The 25,356-nt window shown below is 42.5% G+C and overlaps 2 protein-coding genes across 10 annotated transcripts in view; both read right to left on the reverse strand.

Annotated features, from left to right (window-relative positions):
* The window catches only part of LOC134666092 (PDZ and LIM domain protein 3), a 38,760-nt gene extending 38,187 nt beyond the window's left edge, over positions 1–573 (reverse strand). For 5 of the 8 annotated variants that reach the window (XM_063523244.1, XM_063523241.1, XM_063523240.1 and 2 more), the window contains exon 1: positions 281–393. In XM_063523244.1, coding sequence (XP_063379314.1) covers positions 281–370 — 90 coding nt within the window. In that variant the 5' untranslated portion in view covers positions 371–393. Of the gene's footprint in view, positions 1–280; positions 394–487 lie in introns of those variants that run through there. The other 3 variants (XR_010098452.1, XM_063523242.1, XM_063523243.1) reach the window with 3 other exon arrangements.
* Positions 574–1,854: 1,281 nt separating this feature from the next.
* The window catches only part of LOC134666094 (calcium uptake protein 1 homolog, mitochondrial-like), a 35,919-nt gene continuing 12,417 nt past the window's right edge, over positions 1,855–25,356 (reverse strand). Inside the window, exons 6-10 of one of the 2 annotated variants that reach the window (XM_063523247.1) lie at positions 24,782–24,942; positions 24,268–24,403; positions 23,055–23,160; positions 12,451–12,668; positions 1,855–5,309 (exon numbers count right to left, since the gene is read on the reverse strand). In XM_063523247.1, coding sequence (XP_063379317.1) covers positions 5,155–5,309; positions 12,451–12,668; positions 23,055–23,160; positions 24,268–24,403; positions 24,782–24,942 — 776 coding nt within the window. In that variant the 3' untranslated portion in view covers positions 1,855–5,154. Of the gene's footprint in view, positions 5,310–12,409; positions 12,669–23,054; positions 23,161–24,267; positions 24,404–24,781; positions 24,943–25,356 lie in introns of those variants that run through there. The other variant, XM_063523245.1, reaches the window with a different exon arrangement.

Genomic DNA, 25,356 nt, shown 5'->3' on the forward strand with positions numbered 1-25,356 from the left:
ACAGGAAAATTCAGAAAGACACTACACCTATAGCTGATTTTTTTAAAGCTGACCGTGTAGAACTATGAGCTCTCATAGTGATCAGGTCAGCTTAAATAATTTCAACTATATCTATTTAATTTATACGCTGTAATCAGTTTCAAAATGACACTGATGGTTTTAGTTGACGAAATACAATTTGCACCGATTCATTCAACATCCAACTTGTTTGAGAGGTAGGTGCGAATTATATTTCGTCAACCACTAACTACTACGACAAATAAAAATACTAAAAACTCACCCGTCTCCGTTGTCCAAAATCCCTGCAGTCATCGGGATCCGGTCGCTGATGGGGCACCCGCCAGAAGGGAGGTCTCTGGTACATCGGCATTTCGCAGTACACCCTTCCAAGCCCTGCGCGAAAGTGAACTATAATTATTGGCATAAACCGTGGGCGGTTGGCAAGAATTTACTAGTGTAAATCAAATTTGATTATGATAATACTTACTAGGTTGTTCTGAGCGCAGCGTCGCTCGTGCAGTGATTTTTATCGGATAATTCGACAATATACTCGTCTATTTTGTGCGTCGAGCGCGGCTGGTGTGAGCAGTGATTTACGTTTTCTGGCGGTCCGATATTCGCAAAATGGTTCAGATTGGGTTCAATGCTCGCCGGTCTTATTGTCTTTTATTGGAAAAGATGCTCTAGTTTTAGGTAATAAAGCCTGGTTTACGGGATGCCGTTTAATGCGAGATTTTAAGTTTTAATGACGTTTCTAGGATGACACGTTCGATTTCGGATGCGTTAAAAAGTAGAAAAGAACTTTGTCTAACTCTTAGGAACAATTCAGGTTTATTGGAAAATAAACTTTAACTTGATATCATCAAAGTTGATTTTATAAATGTTTTTAAGTACCTAGACGTCTCTAGACGGATATTAAAATTGCATGATTGTCAATGCTTTCAAACCAAAAAAAGCTTTAGTATAAGGAGATTTAAGGCTTCTTTTATAAATATAAATACTTGCCTTATAATAAGAGCGTTTTGAATAAAGTCTGCAAAAAAAACCGCCCGATCTCAAATCGCAATGTGCGGGACAAGAACCATTGACACAGTTGACAAACAATTTTATACTTTATTACACCAAGTTAAGGTCTAATATTGGCCAGCTAACATACTTTGTTCATGGTTCGTTAATAAACGGAATGGTTACTCCCAAATAAAATGTCTTCCCGAAATGATATATGCATATGTCGCTATAAATTCTTGCTGTAAGAGAAAAATGGGTCAAATATATTTTATAGCCGTAACGAGCAAATATATTTATATATTTACGAGTATATAAAGACCAAATAAATTTTTAATGCAAAATATTGGATGCAGCAGTTTTCAACAAAAATATCAACGACTAAAAACGATTATCGGACACGAAGTGGCGTATGTGAACTTTCGCTGACTCAAAATTTTCTACAGTCAACTGTAAAAATAAGGGTGTAGACAAGTTACTCAATAATATGTCCCATAGTTCTTAATTCACTGACATAAGAGTTATGCGACATATTTTTGAGGTGATTTGTACACCTATATTTTTACAGTTGACTGTACGTCTGGCAGGCGAGCCCCAATGTCTTGCACGTAGCCAATACTAAGGAAATTTTGCTCTGAACATACAAAATAGCACAAATACAGAAAATAAAAAGAAATATATATTGAAAATGGGTCACTCACGTATTTTAAGTCGAAAAACGCTCGACATGTTTCACTCCGTACCGAGGAGTATCATTTGGAGCTTGAGTTTACGGTGACGGACCGGCGTGTCTCACTGAAGTTTTGTTATTAAAATAAAATAAAAATTTCACTTTTGTTATAAAACAAATTTTATTATATTCACTGTAATAAAAGGCAGTGATTTATATATTTACATTGACCAGAGAGCATGTTATACATAAAAAAATCTCTTAAAATTAACTGAGATAAAGTGTTATAAACATATCTATCAATAATAACATAATAAAATCGTCATAAATATAACTATACAATATTAAAAACAAAGTTATTTCATTTCAAATTCCACATTATTCTTATTATAGTTTACAAAAGCATAGACAAACGAGTTACATAGACACACCGAGGGATACAGGTGTCCAGCGGCAGATTTCCCCACCTCATTTTGAACTTTATTTCAAAGTGATAGGGTTAAATTTTGCATAATTTCTGACACCCTTATGCCTTATACGGGATTAACTGCGGTGTGGATGCAGCTTTATAATTCATTTGTCCGCGATACAAGCAATGGTCAGACCACTCACATGCTTGATATTTTTCAGTGACCTCTATTAACGGGTTGGCTTAAAGTAATGAGAATTTTTGTTTTCGGACATAAAAACAAAAAGACAATGGCCATGGATTTCTGGATGTTATATTGAAGAACTATGCAATATCCAACATTAGAACCAAATTCAATAATGAAGTAATTGGCCTCCCTTGTGTTAGTTTACTTAACATGCTTCTGACCGTTTGCTTTTCACTTTGGACAAACTACCAAGTACTCTCTGACTGATCGTTTTGTAATTACACGGTAAAATTTATTTTATTCTATAATATTTTGCCTACTATCGCAATATACATATCAGAGTATATAATATTTGCCAAAATTCTTCGATTGATTTAAGTCTTGGGGATATTCTAGGGTTGGAAACGTTTAGTCGTTTTTCCGCGAGAGCCTAAAACCAGTTAAAAACGTCATTGCATACATTTTACCAAAATATGATACATAAACAATTTTCTCAAAATATCAATCAATTGCAGATTTCATGAAAATTTTTAGTCAGTTAGCAATTGTGAATGATGGCATGATATAGATAACAAGCTAATATGCCGAAATAATTAAAATTAACGGCAATAAAACGGTTATGTAATGTTAATAAAACGTTGTCCAAAGCATGACGCAGAGGGTTTGAATACCGTTATGAGAAATCGGATGTGGGAGACGTTTATTGTATATATAATGTTTTCTTGTAATTTAAAATATGCTCTTGTTTGTCATTGTAAAATTTCGAAAACCCATAGCTATTGTCTTTTTTTTAATATTTCCGCAAACGAAAATTCTCATTACTTTAAGCCAACCCGTTATTATAATAAAATAAGGGTGACAGCTGGTAGCTACAGTTACCAAAAGCATGTGAGTGGCTATACCAATGACTGGCCCCTTCAACATTATTTAAAGGCAGCCGTGATGGATTTCCTTAAACAACAGAAGCCAATACTTTAAAGGGCCAATCATTTCGCAATTTACCCTATAAAATGTCATTCTATGGATCTTGCTATCTATGTAAACAAACCGTCATACTGAAATCATCATTCAGTGACGGTTTCAATACGGCGGTTTGTTTACATAGCTAGCAAGTTCTATAGAATGTCACTTTACATGTTACAATAATTTACATTTTCTATTTGAGCAGCCAAAAATAGTAAGACGTATTAACCCATTGGCCGCCAGTGTCGATAATAAACGACAAATGGTATAGTTAGAAATGAAATTAATATTGGGTGATAAATAAAATGGCCGTGGCAGTCAAAAGGTTAATTCTTACGTCAAATGCAAAACCGTTTAAATATAAAAAAAAAATCTCAATTATTTTTTAAAGAATTCTACGCATTTTATTAAGGTAGAAGTACTAGTGCTCGAGCACGACGCTGCACTAGTATTCGACATGGGCACTTTATGTCAAAGTAATATAAGTTCAATTTGAACGGCGAAGATTTATCTGTATTCAAATTTAATCCTTGTCACTTTGACATAAAGTGCCATGTCGAATACTAGTGCAGCGTCGAGCACTAGTACTTCTACCTTATATCATGAGTAAAAAAGTTACAGTTTTTCTGTGTTATCTATGCCATCTATGGTATTGTTCTTTGTAATGTAACTTATTCTTACACTAAATACATTTATGTTATTGTGATGGCCATAGTGAATAGAATTGGAAGAGATCTCGAAAAAACTTAAAAAATAATAATAGAAAATAACTTTCATGAACTAAGTGTAACTTTACATATGAAAAAGCACCGAGTGAGTAAGGATGGCTGGGGTGAATAGGGACAAAACTTATAAAATCAAAATGTGATTTACCAGCCATCTCTATTCACCCCGGTTAACGGTACCTTTTGATAAATACAGCCGAAATTTAGTTGGCTACATCTTATTTGCTTTATATTATCGTTTTAAGGAGCGAATAGTAAGTAGCCAATGAACAATGAGTTTTCTTATTAATTATTACTTGATAAGATTATTTGCAGATCGTGGTTTCTTTTACAAATAAAACTTATATAGCGTCAGCGTAGCTCTTTTAAAATTATTTTTGACGAAGTGTGTTAGGTTTTTCAAATCCTCAGGAGATGCTTTTAATTCTAACTTATTTATTTAAATACGTAGGTAAGATTCAATCAAAATTCTGGCGACTAATGTAAAAAAATGGGGAGAGAAGAGAATCAATAAAATTTTCAATAATATATCCTGTCGCCAGAAACTTTGTGCTCAAAGAGACAGAGAAAGCTATATGTTATTTCCCTGTCGCTCTTACCAGCAAGATAGCAGAAACTGTCTGAAAGGATAGATGTAATACCTTATAATTAGTTTTTACCGGCCAACCTTCATTTGTTTTACGTCATTATTAATTACGGTATTAAATAATATAATTGTTATTAATATTCACCCCAGGCCGGCAAAGTAAAGGATCGTCTAAAGAGGAGTTTAGGCGGCCGAGGATTGTCGAGGCCGAGAAAATAACGAGTCAGTCCGATAAAAAAAATCTTCTCTTGCTTAAGCTGTCGTTTAAGATCAATAATAAAACCGGCGAAGTGGAAGACGGACTCGCGCACGAAGGGTTCTGTGGCATTACGCAAAAAACGAGAAAAAAATCACGTTTGTTGTATGGGAGCTCAACTTAAATATTTATTTTGTTTTGTTTTTAGTATTTGTTGTTAAAGCGGAGATCTGTGAAAATTTCAACTGTCTATTATCATGGTTCTCGAGTTACAGCCTGGTGACAGACAGACGGACAGTGGAGTCTTAGTAATAGGGTCCCAATTTTACCTTTGGAGTACGGAACCCTAAAAAGTATGGCCGTAGTGAGAGGCCGAGTTTCGTCTAAGCCTAGAAAAAGTCAAATCAACAACCTTAAAAATCCAATATGGCGGGTTTAGTGTCCCTAGCGCACTTGATGAGAGAGTGCATCAGTTTGACGAAACCTGTGTCCTTGGGCTTCTCCAGGCCTCGGAGGAGGCGGTTCTTCATCACCGCCACGAACTCGCGGTTGGAGAGCTGACCGTCCACTGGGAAAATCATTTAATGTTGACAACCGAGTTTATAAATACAGGGCGCAGGGTGACCACTCTTTACTAAAACCAAAATTCCCTGACTTTTCCCGGTTTTCCAGGCGTTTTTTCAAGTTTTTCCCTGACCATAATCTTAAATGTAATAAATATAAAATATATAATTGGAATACATTTTTGAGTTTTTGCAGAATTATCTGATTGCAAATCACAATTTATCAATACAATGAAATAATGCAAAAACGGAAATAATAAGAAGTAGTATCTGAATAGCTCAGTTGGTAAGAGCGAAAGCATAGTTAGACGGAAGTCGTGGGTTCATATCCTACGTCAGGTGACGTTTTTGTACTATTTCATTGTAGTAGTAGTAAAATCTTTATTGTACAAAAAGACATATTAAAAATAACATACAATTAGTAAGAAGTACAAAAGCGAACTTATCCCTTTGAGGGATCTCTTCCAGTTAACCTTTGAGTAGATGAATTGATTGATTGTTTGATTTTTCATTGTATTTATAAATTGTAATTTGCTATCACAGTTCATACAATTACCCAATAATTCATTTCATTTTTGACCATTTTTGTTAAAAGCTGTACAGGAAAAACCAATTGAAAGAGTACCTCTGTCTGACTACTGAATTCATTGGATAATATAATCCAGCGAGAAATACTAAAGGGAACACTTTATATGGGCTTTAATCGTATTAATACTAGACTTCAACGTTTTGCGTGTTATGGTACAAAAGCGACGAATTGAGTAACCTAATTTTTTGAAGTCGGTTAAAAATCTTGGGTATAACTGAAACAAAACTACTAGTGTCCGACCGAAACATGTTTTTTGTCGAAACCGAAAATTTTGTAGACTTGTTAAAATCGTGGAAAAAATGTCATAAAACCGCTTTTATACACAAATTAAGGGGCTGTCAACACCCAATGTCCTTGAAATTTATGTTAATACTTAAGCAGTTTATTAAGAAAAACTATTTGTTTAATAAAGCAAAATAAAAAAAGAAGTTAAAATTCATTATATTTTAAAGACCGTGACCATCATTTTTAAAGTCATGATTGAACGAAATAGCCCGATAAAAAATAATAATTATTATTATTTGTTTGTCCTTTCCGGATCTCGGGACCATGGGGTCCCGGACTTTTGGGAGGCATGCGTGGGGCCGAAGCCAACAGCGCAGAGGCCCTTTAAGACAATTTAATCTAAAAGCAAGGGATACACGTGGCGGATACCATCCCCGAGCGCACAATATGATACATCCGGAGATGGTCCCCGCCAGGTGCAAAGACTATTGCAGTGCAGCACTTTTGTGCTGCGATGGGAACTAAGGTCATAGGCTATTGATTTGAATGTTGGATGGACTGGATATCGGGCTATGGGATGAGACTAGCGGACACCTGCCGTGACAATCAGTCTCAATATTGTTAAAGACAGGTGGTGACTCGCCAACTCATTGAGTGGGCCCCGCAATGGCCGCACGCACAGTGCGACAACAGGGCAACACTTTGGAGTGGCTGTAAAGTTGTCGAGAGGTGAGTCTGCGGTGTGCCAGATCCCGGTAATCCGTTCAGCAGGCCGCCGGCGTTATGACATTTTACACTTCCAACCTGGAGCATAGGTCCCGCTCTTGCGACTCCACTCTGGCCGGCCGGTCAAGGCAAGCACACAGGCGAGGGCCAGATGAAAGTGCCCTCTGGAATAGGGGTCCGCGGTGTCGCCACTCACCGTCAGCTCGCCACAAGCTGCCCCCGCGGGGTTATTATTATTATTATTATAGCCTTTATTATTCCTTAAAAAGATTCACATTTAGTTACAAGTATATACATTTTTTTTTTTTTTTTTTTTTTTTTTTTTTTTTTTTTTTTTTTTTTTTTTTTTTTTTTTTTTTTTTTTTTTTTTTTTTTTTTTTTTTTTTTTTATCATAAGTTGCAAATATGCTTAATGCTATGCTGATTTTATATAACAATAGGTTACCTAATTTTTAGAGCAACAAATATATTTGATTTATAGTAGTCAAGATATTTAAATAATTTTAATAACAACATTTAGGAAGTCATGAATGAATAAAAATAAGATTGTAAAATTTAATAAAAAATAAAATATAATAAAAAAGTATACCTAATAATAAATTATTTTTGGTCATAAACCGTGAAATAAAGATAATTAATTTAATAAATGAGCAAAATTGTTGTATAAAATTATTTAAAATCCGTTTAAAAATATTGAAATAATCATAATATATCTATATCACAGTCTTAAAGTTAATCAAAACAAAAATAATAATTGCATTATAAAAATAGTTCACATTTTGTTTGTATTGCATTATTAAATCCAAAAAAAAAGTTAAAATAAATTGTAAATAATTAAAACGCATTTCATCTCGATAAATTGTAAACTTACGATTAAAAATATAAAAAATTCAAAATAATAATAATGTATAACATGCAGTATATATATGTTTTTTGTTAGTTAAAATATCTTCTAAGGACCTCTTCTCGAGTAAAGGCCTCCTCCATACTCTTCCAGGTGTCTCTATCTCTTGCTTTTCTTATCCAGTCTTTTCCCGCCACTCTGACAATCTCATCGTTCCATCTATCTTTCGGCTTTCCTTGCATTCTTTTATTGGGCGGGCCTGTCCATGTAGTGATTTTTTTTGTCCATTTGTCGGCGTTCATACGGGCAACATGGCCAGCCCACTTCCATTTTTGTTTCTTACAGTATTCTAGAGCGTCTATAACATTCGTTTTTTCCCTGATATGGACGTTGCGTATTCTGTCTTTTCTTTTAATATTTAAAATGCTTCTCTCTAAAGCTGCTTGACATGTTCGAATTTTGTGTTTGGTGTCGTTTCCATATATCCATGTTTGGCTGCCGTAGGACAGGCAGGGAAGTATGCAGGAATCTAGAACTTTTTTCTTTAGTTTTATAGGGATTCTTGATTTCAATACTTCTTTGTAGCTCCAGAATTTATTCCATGTTATGTTTATTCGTCTATTTAATTCGTCCTGATGTCTATTTTTGTGAAATGATATTTGTTTTCCCAAATAAACGTATTCTGATACATATTCTAGTGCCGTGTTGTTAACGTTAATGGGTAGTTTTGTAGAATTTGTCATTACTTTTGTTTTTGTAGTGTTTAGTTTTAGGCCAATGTTGAGACTGACTGTGTTGAGTTCGCATATCATTTTCTGCAGTTGACTAGCTGATTCTGAGAAAATAATGATATCATCAGCGAATCTAAGATTAGTTAAAAAGTCGCCTTTTATGTATATGCCTTTTCCCTGCCAATTGAGCTTTTTCATTATATTTTCGAGCACAGTAATAAAAATTCTAGGTGAGAGGGGATCACCTTGTCTGACTCCTCGGCATATTTTTATTTCTGGGCCTTTCGTTTCCATTTTCACGCATGACACACTTTTTCTATAAATATCCTGTAAAAGCTCTATAGTCTCTGTTGGTACATTGCAGTCGTGTAAAGCTCTCCACATGCTATTGTGCGATATAGTATCGAAAGCTTTGGCGTAATCAATGAACGCCAGGTAGAGCGGTGTTCTAAATTCTTGGTATTTCTCTATGATAAGATTTAATGTGTGTATATGATCTGTTGTAGAGAAGTGTTTTCTGAAACCAGCTTGTTCAGGGGGTTGGTAGTTTTCCGTATATTTTACAAGACGATTTTCAAGGCACGAGGCGAATAGCTTGTAGATGTTGGGTTGTAAGCTGATAGGCCTGTAGTTGCTAATATTTGCTGGATCGCCCTTCTTGTATAGTAAAGTGATGTCAGATTTTGCCCATTCTTTTGGTACTTTTCTAGTTTCCAGGATTTTATTGAACAAGTCAGTAATATGAGATACTAATAGAAACCGACCTGCTTTTAATGCTTCATTCGGGATTCCGTCGGGCCCGGGACTTTTGTCTGCTTTCAGTTCTTCTAATTTTTTCATGATCTCTGAACTTGAAAATCGCTCTATTTTGGTAGAGTTTTGAGGAATTGGTTGGCAGTCATTTATTTCTTCTGTGTTTGATGAATAAAGAGATGTATAAAATGATGTAGCGATCTCAATTATTTTTGATCTAGAGTACGTTTTGACTAATGTAGAGTTATCGTATAGGCAAGGAATCCAATGCTTAGTGTTATTTAGTGCTTTATATCCTTTTTTCAGGCTGCCTGATGATTTGAGATGGGTTTCTATAGTTTTTATTCTGTGGTTTTGATTTTCTTTTTTCATGAGCTTATGAATATGTTTGTATAGATAACAGCGCTCTCTCTTTTCTTCTTTTGTAATTTTATCCTTCTTTGTCAATTCGTGTCGTCTTTCTATAAGGCGTTTTATGTCATCTGAGATTGTATAATGTTTAATATTCAGAGCTTTGTCGTCTGTGTTTTTCAAGCTTTCTGTAATAGAGTTTTTTATCGTCTTATAGAAAAACTCTGTATCCTCGGTGTTCCTTACTTCCAGGTTTTTGAGTTGTTCGTATAGGTTAACTAGGAATTGTTCGGTTTGTTCTGGTGAATTTAGTTTGGTTATTTTATTTTTGAATTTGGCTCTACTCTTGGTCACTTTAGATAGCAAAACCGTACTCCTTATTAGGCGGTGGTCGCTGGGAAACGGAATATTATTGAGTATCTCAATGTTGGCGATTTTATTTTTGTTATTGGTTAGTATGTAATCTATCTGACTTTTTTTTATTTTTTGGAGATAGCCATGTCCAGAGGTTCTTGGTTTTCTTTTTAAATAGGCCGTTTGCAATTATTAAATTGTTTTGCTGGCAGAAATGCAGTAGAGTTTGGCCTCTTTTATCTCTTTTTCCATAACAGTAATTTCCTAGTATTTTTTCTTCGCCTGTACGACGCTGTCCGACGCGTGCGTTGAAATCACCCAATATAAGTTGTAGGCCTTGACGCTCTTGACAGTGCACGTAAGCTTGCACAAGTTGATTATAAAAATTGTTTATTTCATCTTCGTTCGAATCAGACGTTGGTGCATGAACTTGAATCAGAGAAAGTTTTGTATTTATAAAATTGAGTTTCAAGACGCATATGCGTTCCGATATTCCAACGGAGCTTTCAACGTTTTGTTTATATTTCTTTTTTATGATAAAACCAACTCCGTATTGGCCTTTAGTTTGGCCGTAGCTGCAGAATATGTGATCATCATCTTCTTCGATGTTATACCCTATTCTTCTTATCTCAGATAAGCCAATAATATCGTACTTTATGTTTGAAATGGCTTGCTTGAAATGTATATATATCCAACGGGAAATACCTCTTTACTGCGCCTTTTCATCAATTGGTGTAGTTTCGTTTAGTTTTTCATACAAAACTATACCAGCTGATGAAAAGGCGCAGTATAAGGGTTAAAGAGGTATTCCCCGTTGGATTTAAATATGCACCGTATCTGCACTACAGTTCCATTAAGTCTCGTAAAATAGATACTGAAGTAGGACTGTATCACTTAGTATTATTGAAAAATAAAATAAAAAATACTAAATGAAATTATTTTCAAAATTGCTTTATTGGGGTTAGATATGAGGATATCGCTTATCATTTGTGGTATATTGTACAAAAAAAAATCAGCCATATCGTATCTGGGTTCTGGAGAAGGCCAAACTTGGTATGTTTTGTAAATTATTTTTGTTTTAATTAAAAAAAATGGCTGAAATGTAATGATGTGGTATATTTTTAGAATCGCATCAAAAATCTCTTTCGTATGATACCACACACGATAGATTTCTGAAAAAAAAAACATTTTCTTTCCCATACAAAACTCCCCTCCTAAGGGAAATATTTTTAGGGACAGCGGGTCAAACATTTTGTTTTGACCTCTAGTATGCGTGTGCCAAACGGCTAACCTTTACATCGTTTGCGGTTTTTTTAAAGTGAACAGGTTAGAGCATTCACTGCCCCCGACGCAAATGTGCGTCCACCGTCATACAAGTTTGTTCCTAGGCCACGCCCCCTGGCAGTGAATGCGTTAGGTTAGACTAATTATAGTAAGGTCGCCTCCAGAAAATCGCGAACTAAATTGACAGGTCAATGTGCACAAATGATACCAAAAGTTTGGCCAGTGCTGTTCATATTTTCATAAAAGTGTAGATTATTATATAATGTTTGCAGATGGTAAATTAATATTTTTTTTATTATGTACTTATATTATGTACATACAGAGACAATTTTTATTCCCTGACCTCCATTAAATTTCCCTGACAATTCCCTGACTTTTCCATGTTTAGCGAAATTCCCTGACTTTTCCCGGTTTTCCCGGTTTTCCAGAAAGTGGCCACCCTGAGGGCGTTTTATGGACAACTAGCCATATATATATGGTCATGCTGAACAACTTTTTCTATGGGACCAACCCTGAAATCCCAAAAAAAAAATCCAAAAATCCACTCGATCAAAATGTATAAAACGGCCAGAAAATTTTTTGTTGTTCAAAAAACGCTTTGTATGTATACATTTCTAAAAATTAATACAACAAAAAAATTTCTAAGATGTGAGTGGAGGGTCAGTGACCTGGTTTGTAATGATATGTGGTCAGTCTTGAAGGATACTTACTATTTTCATAAAAAATTGTGAAGAGTGGGCTGGTCTATGGAGCTATGCCCAGCAGTGGACTGATAATATAGGCGATAACAATGATATATATACTTACTGTTTTCATCAAAAATATTAACGACAACGTTTATAATAATGTGCATCTAAGTCCACATGGGCGACAGTCCTCGCGACGTGTCTAAAAGTGGGCTCGTCTATGGAGCTATGCCTAGCAGTGGCCTGATATTATAGGCGATAACAATGATATACTTACTGTTTTCATCAAAAATAGTGAAGACCACGTTTATAACATGCGCATCCAAGTCCACATGGGCGACAGTCCGCGCGACGTGTCTAAGAGTGGGCTGGTCTATGGATCTATGCCCAGCAGTGGACTGATATAATTCATAATTCTGGTATTACAGTCGATCATAATGATAAACTTACTGTTTTCATCAAAAATAGTGAAGACCACGTTTATAACATGCGCATCCAAGTCCACATGGGCGACAGTCCTCGCGACATGTCTAAGAGTGGGCTGGTCTATGGAGCTAGGCCTAGCAGTGGACTGATATTATAGGCGATAACAATAATACTTACTGTTTTCATCAAAAATAGTGAAGACCACGTTTATAACATGTGCATCCAAGTCCACATGGGCGACAGTCCTCGCGACGTGTCTCAGAGTGGGCTGGTCTATGGACGCGCCCGCGATATGGTAAAACGTCAGTGCCGTGTCGACGTCGTTGATGTTGTTGAGAAGGTGAAAGAACGACAGGTAGTCTTCTTTGGTGATGCCCACGCCGTGGTCGCGGAAACTGTAAATAATTATAAATAAATATCAGAGGACATCTTACACAGATCAACCTAGGCCCAAACTAAGTAAAGCTTGTACTATGGCTGCTAGGCGACGATATACATACTTATATTATATACATAGAAAACACCCATGACTCAGGAACAAATATTCGTGTTCATCACACAAATAAATGCCCTTACCGGGATTGGAACCCAGGACCATCGGCTTTACATGCACTACCCACTAGGCCAGACCAGTCGTCTATTATATTAGCTACCTATATTAAATTATAGGGTATTTTAACCTCGTAAGGCTCTAGTTACCGTAAAGTGGGGTTACTTTGAATCGCGGGGAAAAATTTATCATTGGTTTTGAGAAATACGGAGTTATAATAAAATCATTCAGTTTTAACTCTTTAAATCATAAACTAGATTTTGCCCTGTGCGCGGGGCCCGAGGGCCCCGCGGTACGCATGTTGTTTGCTGTTGGTGCTGTTGTTGATGTGTTGTTGTTGGTAATGTTGTTGTTGCTGTTGTAATTGTGTAGTAGTTTGTTTTCCAAACGGAAAATTAAATGAATTTCTACTTTTGCTAAGACGAAAAGATCCGCGTGCGAGCACTTCATTCCCGCAGCTCGGCCTTCGGCCTCGCGTGCTTGGGAAATCGTAAGGGACGCTCCGGGCCTTCGGCCCTACGCGGAGCTCGGCCTTCGGCCTTCGCTGGGTTTCGAAGCTCAGCGTCGGGCCTTCGGCCCGCCGCTTCGCTTATTAAAACACTTGGAGGGTTGGTTTTGCTTCGGGGCGTAAGCGGGAAGTTGGAGCTTAAACACGACCCAATAGTAAAAGTGTCTTGACAAGCTCACGTCGGGCCTACGGCCTTCGGCCTTCGGCCCGCCGTTTCGCTTGTCTAAGACACTTTTCCTATTGGGTCGTGTTTAAGCTCCAACTTCCTCTCGTGTGACGCTTCGGGCCTTCGGCCCTACGCGGAGCTCGGCCTTCGGCCTTCGCGAGGCTCGACGCTCCGCCGTCGGGCCTTCGGCCCGCCGGCTTCGCTTATAAAGACAGTTGGCTTTGTAGAACGCTTGCAGGAACTGCATTCACGCAGCTCGGCCTTCGGCCTCGCGTTTTGGGAGTCGGGGTGGAGGCTCCGGGCCTTCGGCCCTCCGCCGGGGTCGGCCTTCGGCCTCCCGGCCTGAAGCTCGCCCTTCGGGCTCGCTTAACACACTTTTTGTATAGGATTTTGCTTTGTTCGTCGTTCCCGCAGCTCGGCCTTCGGCCTCGCCCAAAATTACTGGGGGTGGGGCACGCTTGGACATTCGGGGTCAAGCTCCGGGCCTGACGGCCCTCCGCGAGGTCGGCCTTCGGCCTCCCAGCCTGAAGCTCGCCCTTCGGGCTCGCTTAACCTACTTAGAAATTTGAATTTGGCCCGTATCCGCCGCCATTTTGGATTTTTCCAAAAAAATTTTTTCACATGGTAATCTTGGGCCCGCAAGCTTGCCGCGTGCCAAATCTCAGCGCGCTCAGACCAACTTGAAAAAATTAAAAAAAAAAAAAGTCAACCATTTTGAAAAATTTTAAATGCAGTTTGTTTTGTCTCGGGGCCCTCTATGACATTTGGTCGAGCACCCCCCACCCATCTCGCACCGTTTAAAAGTTTCCATACAAAATTAAAATGCTCATTATTTCCGCCATCTTGGATTTTTTCCAAAAATTTTTTTATTCGTAGGTATCTAAAGGCCTCTATCTCTCGCCATGCCAAATCTCAGCGCGCTCGGACCAACTTGAAAAAATTAAAAAAAAAAAGTCGGCCATTTTGAATTTTTTTTAATGCAGTTTGTTTTGCCTCGAGGCCCTCTATGAAATTTGGTCGAGCACCCCCCACCTATCTCGCACCGTTTAAAAGTTGCCATACAAAACAAAAGTGGCCAGTTTTCCAACAATTAGAGCATTTTTCCAAAAAATTTTTTTTCGTAGGAATCTAGGAGCCTATGAGATTCTGTGACCAAAATTTCAGCGCGCTAGGACAAACTTGAAAAAATTTAAAAAAAAAAGTCGGCTATTTTGAAAAAAAAATGGTGGCTTCAAAAACTGCCAGGGTCCCTCTATGACATTTGGTCGAGCACCCCCCACCTACCTCCCACCGTTTGGCCGGGCCGTCGTACATTTTTCTGACCGGAAGCGGTAGACCAAAAGTCGGATTTTTCTGGAGGTCACCAGACCGCCCTCTATATGACCGTACCAAACTCGAATACCCCACGAACCTCCTTCTGGGAGAACAATCATGTCAATCAATCAGTCGGGTTGCGGCTTTATATAATATAGACTAGATTTTGCCCTGTGCGCGGGGCCCGAGGGCCCCGCGGTACGCGTGTTGTTTGCTGTTGTTGATGTGTTGTTGTTGGTAATGTTGTTGTTGCTGTTGTAATTGTGTAGTAGTTTGTTTTCCAAAGGGAAAATTAAATGAATTTCTACTTTTGCTAAGACGAAAAGATCCGCGTGAGAGCACTTCATTCCCGCAGCTCGGCCTTCGGCCTCGCGTGCTTGGGAAATCGAAAGGGACGCTCCGGGCCTTCGGCCCTACGCGGAGCTCGGCCTTCGGCCTTCGCTGGGTTTCGAAGCTCAGCGTCGGGCCTTCGGCCCGCCGCTTCGCTTATTAAAACACTTGGAGGGTTGGTTTTGCTTTGGGGCGTAAGCGGGAAGTTGGAGCTTAAACACGACCCAATAGTAAAAGTGTCTTGACAAGCTCACGTCGGGCCTACGGCCTTCGGCCTTCGGCCCGCCGTTTCGCTTGTCTAAGACACTTTTCCTATTGGGTCGTGTTTAAGCTCCAACTTCCCCCTCTCGTGTGACGCTTCGGGCCTTCGGCCCTACGCGGAGCTCGGCCTTCGGCCTTCGCGAGCCTCGACGCTCCGCCGTCGGGCCTTCGGCCCGCCGGCTTCGCTTATCAAGACAGTTGACTTTGTAGAACGCTTGCAGGAAATGCATTCACGCAGCTCGGCCTTCGGCCTCGCGTTTTGGGAGTCGGGGTGGAGGCTCCGGGCCTTCGGCCCTCCGCCGGGGTCGGCCTTCGGCCTCCCGGCCTGAAGCTCGCCCTTCGGGCTCGCTTAACACACTTTTTGTATAGAATTTTGCTTTGTTCGTCATTCCCGCAGCTCGGCCTTCGGCCTCGCCCAAAATTACTGGGGGTGGGGCACGCTTGGACATTCGGGGTCAAGCTCCGGGCCTGACGGCCCTCCGCGAGGTCGGCCTTCGGCCTCCCAGCCTGAAGCTCGCCCTTCGGGCTCGCTTAACCTACTTAGAAATTTGAATTTGGCCCGTATCCGCCGCCATTTTGGATTTTTCCAAAAAATTTTTTCACATGGTAATCTTGGGCCCGCAAGCTTGCCGCGTGCCAAATCTCAGCGCGCTCAGACCAACTTGAAAAAATTAAAAAAAAAAAGTCAACCATTTTGAAAATTTTTAAATGCAGTTTGTTTTGTCTCGGGGCCCTCTATGACATTTGGTCGAGCACCCCCGACCCATCTCGCACCGTTTAAAAGTTTCCATACAAAATTAAAATGCTCATTATTTCCGCCATCTTGGATTTTTTCCAAAAATTTTTTTATTCGTAGGTATCTAAAGGCCTCTATCTCTCGCCATGCCAAATCTCAGCGCGCTCGGACCAACTTGAAAAAATTAAAAAAAAAAAGTCGGCCATATTGAATTTTTTTTAATGCAGTTTTATTTCTCTCGAGGCCCTCTATGACATTTGGTCGAGCACCCCCCACATATCTCGCACCGTTTAAAAGTTGCCATACAAAACAAAAGTGGCCAGTTTTCCAACAATTAGAGCATTTATCCAAAAATTTTTTTTTCGTAGGAATCTAGGGGACTCTGAGATTCCGTGACCAAAATTTCAGCGCGCTAGGACAAACTTGAAAAAATTAAAAAAAAAAAGTCGGCCATTTTGAAAAAAAAATGGTGGCTTCAAAAACTGCCAGGGTCCCTCTATGACATTTGGTCGAGCACCCCCCACCTACCTCCCACCGTTTAGCCGGGCCGTTCAACATTTTTGTGACGAAAGACGGTAGACCAAAAGTCGGATTTTTCTGGAGGTCACCAGACCGCCCTCTATACGACCGTACCAAACTCGAATACCCCACGAACCTCCTTCTGGGAGAACAATCATGTCAATCAATCAGTCGGGTTGCGGCTTTATATAATATAGACTAGATTTTGCCCTGTGCGCGGGGCCCGAGGGCCCCGCGGTACGCGTGTTGTTTGCTGTTGGTGCTGTTGTTGATGTGTTGTTGTTGGTAATGTTGTTGTTGCTGTTGTAATTGTGTAGTAGTTTGTTTTCCAAAGGGAAAATTAAATGAATTTCTACTTTTGCTAAGACGAAAAGATCCGCGTGAGAGCACTTCATTCCCGCAGCTCGGCCTTCGGCCTCGCGTGCTTGGGAAATCGAAAGGGACGCTCCGGGCCTTCGGCCCTACGCGGAGCTCGGCCTTCGGCCTTCGCTGGGTTTCGAAGCTCAGCGTCGGGCCTTCGGCCCGCCGCTTCGCTTATTAAAACACTTGGAGGGTTGGTTTTGCTTTGGGGCGTAAGCGGGAAGTTGGAGCTTAAACACGACCCAATAGTAAAAGTGTCTTGACAAGCTCACGTCGGGCCTACGGCCTTCGGCCTTCGGCCCGCCGTTTCGCTTGTCTAAGACACTTTTCCTATTGGGTCGTGTTTAAGCTCCAACTTCCCCCTCTCGTGTGACGCTTCGGGCCTTCGGCCCTACGCGGAGCTCGGCCTTCGGCCTTCGCGAGCCTCGACGCTCCGCCGTCGGGCCTTCGGCCCGCCGGCTTCGCTTATCAAAACAGTTGACTTTGTAGAACGCTTGCAGGAACTGCATTCACGCAGCTCGGCCTTCGGCCTCGCGTTTTGGGAGTCGGGGTGGAGGCTCCGGGCCTTCGGCCCTCCGCCGGGGTCGGCCTTCGGCCTCCCGGCCTGAAGCTCGCCCTTCGGGCTCGCTTAACACACTTTTTGTATAGGATTTTGCTTTGTTCGTCATTCCCGCAGCTCGGCCTTCGGCCTCGCCCAAAATTACTGGGGGTGGGGCACGCTTGGATATTCGGGGTCAAGCTCCGGGCCTGACGGCCCTCCGCGAGGTCGGCCTTCGGCCTCCCAGCCTGAAGCTCGCCCTTCGGGCTCGCTTAACCTACTTAGAAATTTGAATTTGGCCCGTATCCGCCGCCATTTTGGATTTTTCCAAAAAAATTTTTTCACATGGTAATCTTGGGCCCGCAAGCTTGCCGCGTGCCAAATCTCAGCGCGCTCAGACCAACTTGAAAAAATTAAAAAAAAAAAGTCAACCATTTTGAAAAATTTTAAATGCAGTTTGTTTTGTCTCGGGGCCCTCTATGACATTTGGTCGAGCACCCCCCACCCATCTCGCACCGTTTAAAAGTTTCCATACAAAATTAAAATGCTCATTATTTCCGCCATCTTGGATTTTTTCCAAAATTTTTTTTATTCGTAGGTATCTAGAGGCCTCTATCTCTCGCCATGCCAAATCTCAGCGCGCTCGGACCAACTTGAAAAAATTAAAAAAAAAAAGTCGGGCATTTTGAATTTTTTTTAATGCAGTTTGTTTTGCCTCGAGGCCCTCTATGACATTTGGTCGAGCACCCCCCACCTATCTCGCACCGTTTAAAAGTTGCCATACAAAACAAAAGTGGCCAGTTTTCCAACAATTAGAGCATTTTTCCAAAAATTTTTTTTTCGTAGTAATCTACGGGACTCCGAGATTCCGTGACCAAAATTTCAGCGCGCTAGGACAAACTTGAAAATCGGTCGCCATTTTGAATCCACCATATTGAAAAAAAAATGGCGGCGTCAAAAACTGCCAGGGTCCCTCTATGACATTTGGTCGAGCACCCCCCCACCAAGTCTAACCGTTTAGCCGGGCCGTTCAACATTTTTATGACGAAAGACGGTAGACCAAAAGTCGGATTTTTCTGGAGGTCACCAGACCGCCCTCTATACGACCGTATCAAACTCAAATACCCCACGAACCTCCTTCTGGGAGAACAATCATGTCAATTAATCATCGGGTTGCGGCTTTATATAATATAGACTAGATTTTGCCCTGTGCGCGGGGCCCGAGGGCCCCGCGGTACGCGTGTTGTTTGCTGTTGGTGCTGTTGTTGATGTGTTGTTGTTGGTAATGTTGTTGTTGCTGTTGTAATTGTGTAGTAGTTTGTTTTCCAAAGGGAAAATTAAATGAATTTCTACTTTTGCTAAGACGAAAAGATCCGCGTGAGAGCACTTCATTCCCGCAGCTCGGCCTTCGGCCTCGCGTGCTTGGGAAATCGAAAGGGACGCTCCGGGCCTTCGGCCCTACGCGGAGCTCGGCCTTCGGCCTTCGCTGGGTTTCGAAGCTCAGCGTCGGGCCTTCGGCCCGCCGCTTCGCTTATTAAAACACTTGGAGGGTTGGTTTTGCTTTGGGGCGTAAGCGGGAAGTTGGAGCTTAAACACGACCCAATAGTAAAAGTGTCTTGACAAGCTCACGTCGGGCCTACGGCCTTCGGCCTTCGGCCCGCCGTTTCGCTTGTCTAAGACACTTTTCCTATTGGGTCGTGTTTAAGCTCCAACTTCCCCCTCTCGTGTGACGCTTCGGGCCTTCGGCCCTACGCGGAGCTCGGCCTTCGGCCTTCGCGAGCCTCGACGCTCCGCCGTCGGGCCTTCGGCCCGCCGGCTTCGCTTATCAAGACAGTTGACTTTGTAGAACGCTTGCAGGAACTGCATTCACGCAGCTCGGCCTTCGGCCTCGCGTTTTGGGAGTCGAGGTGGAGGCTCCGGGCCTTCGGCCCTCCACCGGGGTCGGCCTTCGGCCTCCCGGCCTGTAGCTCGCCCTTCGGGCTCGCTTAACACACTTTTTGTATAGGATTTTGCTTTGTTCGTCATTCCCGCAGCTCGGCCTTCGGCCTCGCCCAAAATTACTGGAGGTGGGGCACGCTTGGACATTCGGGGTGAAGCTCCGGGCCTGACGGCCCTCCGCCGGGTCGGCCTTCGGCCTCCCAGCCTGAAGCTCGCCCTTCGGGCTCGCTTAACCTACTTGGAAATTTGAATTTGGCCCGTGTCCGCCGCCATTTTGGATTTTTCCAAAAATTTTTTTTCACATGGTAATCTTGGGCCCCCAAGCTCGCCGCATACCAAATCTCAGCGCGCTCGGACCAACTTGAAAAAATTAAAAAAAAAAAGTCGGCCATTTTGAAAAAATTTAAATGCAGTTTGTTATGTCTCGGGGCCCTCTATGACATTTGGTCGAGCACCCCCCACCCATCTCGCACCGTTTAAAAGTTGCCATACAAAATTAAAATGCCCATTATTTCCGCCATCTTGGATTTTTTCCAAAATTTTTTTTATTCGTAGGTATCTAGAGGCCTCTATCTCTCGCCATGCCAAATCTCAGCGCGCTCGGACCAACTTGAAAAAATTAAAAAAAAAAAGTCGGGCATTTTGAATTTTTTTTAATGCAGTTTGTTTTGCCTCGAGGCCCTCTATGACATTTGGTCGAGCACCCCCCACCTATCTCGCACCGTTTAAAAGTTGCCATACAAAACAAAAGTGGCCAGTTTTCCAACAATTAGAGCATTTTTCCAAAAATTTTTTTTTCGTAATAATCTACGGGACTCCGAGATTCCGTGACCAAAATTTCAGCGCGCTAGGACAAACTTGAAAATCGGTCGCCATTTTGAATCCGCCATATTGAAAAAAAAATGGCGGCGTCAAAAACTGCCAGGGTCCCTCTATGACATTTGGTCGAGCACCCCCCCACCAAGTCTAACCGTTTAGCCGGGCCGTTCAACATTTTTATGACGAAAGACGGTAGACCAAAAGTCGGATTTTTCTGGAGGTCACCAGACCGCCCTCTATACGACCGTATCAAACTCAAATACCCCACGAACCTCCTTCTGGGAGAACAATCATGTCAATTAATCATCGGGTTGCGGCTTTATATAATATAGACTAGTTTTGTGCGTTGTGCGCGGGGCCCGAGGGCCCCGCGGTCTTCTTGTTGTTGTTTTGTTGTTGTTTTGTTGTTGGTGCTGTTGTTTGTGCTGTTGTTTTGTTGTTGTTTGTGCTGTAGTTTTGTTTTCCAAAGCGAAAAAGAAATGAAGTTGTACTTTTGCGTCAAAGAAAAGGTCCGCATGCGAGCACTTCATTCCCGCAGCTCGGCCTTCGGCCTCGCGTGCTTGGGAAATCGTAAGGGACGCTCCGGGCCTTCGGCCCTACGCGGAGCTCGGCCTTCGGCCTTCGCTGGGTTTCGAAGCTCAGCGTCGGGCCTTCGGCCCGCCGCTTCGCTTATTAAAACACTTGGAGAGTTGGTTTTGCTTCGGGGCGTAAGCGGGAAGTTGGAGCTTAAACACGACCCAATAGTAAAAGTGTCTTGACAAGCTCACGTCGGGCCTACGGCCTTCGGCCTTCGGCCCGCCGTTTCGCTTGTCTAAGACACTTTTCCTATTGGGTCGTGTTTAAGCTCCAACTTCCCCCTCTCGTGTGACGCTTCGGGCCTTCGGCCCTACGCGGAGCTCGGCCTTCGGCCTTCGCGAGCCTCGACGCTTCGCCGTCGGGCCTTCGGCCCGCCGGCTCCGCTTATCAAGACAGTTGACTTTGTAGAACGCTTGGAGGCATCGCATTCACGCAGCTCGGCCTTCGGCCTCGCATGCTTGGGAAATCGTAAGGTCCGCATGCGAGCACTTCATTCCCGCAGCTCGGCCTTCGGCCTCGCGTGCTTGGGAAATCGTAAGGGACGCTCCGGGCCTTCGGCCCTACGCGGAGCTCGGCCTTCGGCCTTCGCTGGGTCTCGAAGCTCAGCGTCGGGCCTTCGGCCCGCCGCTTCGCTTATTAAAACACTTGGAGGGTTGGTTTTGCTTCGGGGCGTAAGCGGGAAGTTGGAGCTTAAACACGACCCAATAGTAAAAGTGTCTTGACAACCTCACGTCGGGCCTACGGCCTTCGGCCTTCGGCCCGCCGTTTCGCTTGTCTAAGACACTTTTCCTATTGGGTCGTGTTTAAGCTCCAACTTCCCCCTCTCGTGTGACGCTTCGGGCCTTCGGCCCTACGCGGAGCTCGGCCTTCGGCCTTCGCGAGCCTCGACGCTTCGCCGTCGGGCCTTCGGCCCGCCGGCTCCGCTTATCAAGACACTTGACTTGGTAGAACGCTTGGGAGCACTTCGTTCACGCAGCTCGGCCTTCGGCCTCGCGTGCTAGCGCATGCGTAAGGGACGCTCCGGGCCTTCGGCCCTACGCGGAGCTCGGCCTTCGGCCTTCGCGAGCCTCGACGCTCCGCCGTCGGGCCTTCGGCCCGCCGGCTCCGCGTATCAAGACAGTTGACTTTGTAGAACGATTGGGGGCACCGCATTCACGCAGCTCGGCCTTCGGCCTCGCGTTTCGGGAGTCGGGGTGGAGCCTCCGGGCCTTCGGCCCGTCGCGGTGTCGGCCTTCGGCCTCCCGGCCCGAAGCTCGCCCTTCGGGCTCGCTTAACACAGTTTTTGTATAGGATTTTGCATTGTTCGTCATTCCCGCGGCGAGGCCTTCGGCCTCGCCCAAAATTACTGGGGGTAGGACGCGCTTGGACATTCGGGGTGAAGCTCCGGGCCTGACGGCCCGTCGCGGGGTCGGCCTGCGGCCTCCCAGCCTGAAGCTCGCCCTTCGGGCTCGCTTAAAGTACTTGGAAAATTGGTTTTGCCCGTGTCAGCCGCCATTTTGAATTTTTCCAAAAATTTTTTTTGACATGGTAATCTCGGGCCCCCAAGCTCGCCGCATGCCAAATTTCAGCGCGCTCGGACCAACTTGAAAAAAAAAAAAAAAAAAAGTCGGCCATTTTGAAAAATTTTAAATGCAGTTTTGTTTCTCTCGAGGCCCTCTATGACATTTGGTCGAGCACCCCCCACCTATCACGCACCGTTTAAAAGTTGCCATACAAAATAAAAGTGGCCATTTTTTCCGCCATCTTGGATTTTTTCAAAATTTTTTTTTATAAATCGAATCCAGGGGACCCCGAGATTCCGTGACCAAAATTTCAGCGCGCTGGGACAAACTTGAAAAAGTGACAAAAAAAAAAGTCGGCCATTTTGAAAAAAAAATGGCGGCGTCAAAAACTGCCAGGGTCCCTCTATGACATTTGGTCGAGCACCCCCCCTCTACCTCTTACCGTTTCGGCGTGCTCTTATGCAGAATCGTGGTCTTCCACTCGTCCAGGATATCCATATTTTTCTGGACCTAAGTTTTTGGCCCTCTATACGAATCTGTTCTTTTTTTTTACCTAGGTTTCACAGTTCTCAAATAAAACATCTATATATGAAATCAGTGGTAATGTAGCTATATATAATATTAATATAGAAACAAGAAATGTAATAATAATAAAAATACGTACGCTTTTTTAACGCGTTTGAGCATTCTGGCCTTCTTCTTAGCGGGGTAACCGGCGTATGCCAGAAGTAACTCGGCGAAATCCGCCTCGGTGATACGTCCATTTTCATCTGAAAAGGTTATTTTCACAGCAATATTTATTATATTCATTTATATTCATAAAACACTTTGAATATTCACGACCTTCTAGCCTAGTCAGTACCTACCAGAGTCACCCTACCTACGTAGCTGAGCGCATTGCGATTTGCGAGCGAATTCCAAGGACAAGGCAAAATAAAAATTGTATATTGTTGAGCATCTACTAGTGTAGATGCACAGGGTAGTCCCTGTGCTCCAGAACACGCATAGCTGACGTAGGGGAGAAGACCGCCAGGCTGAAGTGAGATCTGGGCTGGTCACGTCTGCCGCATGCATCCGGATATAGTTCGTTTTTTTAGCATTAGAAAGAACTCCACAGAAGCAAGCGTGCAGTTTTTATCAGGCTCTTTAATTGTTAATAATTATTGAATTATCTAATGTAGCATGGTCAATACATATAATTTACTTCAAATTATTACCGCTATAACTGTCGGATTTGGAACCACAAGCTTACTTCTGCGAAGTTCTTTCTAATGCTAAAAAAAAACAAACTATAGGTGGGCTAGTATAGCCACCAAGTGGATAATAAGCGCGGACGTGGCAGGCCCAGACGGAGATGGCGGGACGATTAGAAACCTTCATTAATAATTGGCCGGAAAAAGCTCAACAACGGGACTCGTGGAAATCAAGAGCCCATTGCCCAGCAGTGGGACACTATAACAGGCTAATTAAAAACAAGTGCGAGTCGGACTCGTGCACGAAGGGTTCCGTACCATAATGCAAAAAAAGGCAAAAAAATAACGGTCACCCATCCAAGTACTGACGCCGCCCGACGTTGCTTAACTTTGGTCAAAAATTACGTTTGTTGTATGGGAGCCCCACCTAAATCTGTATTTTATTCTGTTTTTAGTATTTGTTGTTATAGCGGCAACAGAAGTACATCATCTGTTAAAATTTCAACTGTCTATCTATCACGGTTCGTGAGATACAGCCTGGTGAGACGGACGGACGAACGGACAGACGGATGGACTGCAGAGTCTTAGTAATAGGGTCCCGTTTTACCCTTTGGGTACGGAACCCTAAAAAAGAAGAGAATATTGATGAGCGTAACTGTGCTGCGTATGTTACACAAAACTTACCTGGCTGTTTTCTCTGGAACTCGAGGGATAAGATCTCTTTCTGCAACTGATGTTGGAAGTCGAGGAACTTCTCTATGGTCAGCTTCTCGTTTAGCTTCGGTCCGAAGAAGTATGTAGTTAGCGCAGAGTTAATACCCTGAAAAAAATATTGCCTAAGTGAGAAAATATAAAAAAAAGTTTTTTTTAAAATTAAATCGTGTGACAATAGAAATGAACGGGCTCATTGTGAGAATTTCAAATATCAAAGATTTTAGAAGTTATTTTAGAAAATAGGAAAAAATGACCACGCTACGAAAGCATTGGGTATTAAATATAAAAAAAAACACAATTTATTTACATATAAATGACAGATGAATAGGAGTCAAGTGTGAGTCGGACTTAAAAAAACATTGTTAGACATTGTGTGATGTACGGAACCCTGGGAACGCGAGTCCGAGTCGCATTTAGCCGGTTTTTTGTTACATAGCGACCTTGCCATGCTGTCAAAGACATAAAGTCCAGTCAAGGAACATACCTTGAAAGTGTTGCCAGTGTTGGCGTGATCCCTGTGTCTAGATCCAATGCTGCTCTGCTGTCGGATCAAAGCAGCAACTTTCTCAAACTCCTCGCAATCCACGTCACCGTCCCCGTTCAGGTCGAACATGCGAAACGCGATCTCGAAGTGGCGGCGGGATGCTGGAACGGACATTTCAATCATAAACGGACATAAGTGTCTGATAATATGATTTAATAACTCTAGATAGGCATAGCAAGGATAGACGGTCGGGGAGGCCTTGTACTACATGGAGGCGATCAGTTGAGAAAGAGGCTGGCTCAATTGGACTCGGCTGGAAAGAGCTGGAACAAGCCGCTCAAGATCGTGACAAATGGAGGATTCTTCTGCGAGCCCTATGTCCCTAATGAGGGATAACAGGATTGGATCATCATCATCAGATAGGCAGCGGCGTAGCGTGGGCGAAGGGCTTTGGAGACAGTGAAAGAAAAGGCCCTCGCAGATGCGACTTCGCCCAAGGCTAGATTAGTTCACACTACATAACTGCAGATAGGTTTAATAATTGAAGCGGTCAAATTGTAGAGTTGCTCTATAGT

Source organism: Cydia fagiglandana, chromosome 7 (genome assembly GCF_963556715.1).
Source record: "Cydia fagiglandana chromosome 7, ilCydFagi1.1, whole genome shotgun sequence".
NCBI lineage: Eukaryota > Metazoa > Arthropoda > Insecta > Lepidoptera > Tortricidae > Cydia > Cydia fagiglandana.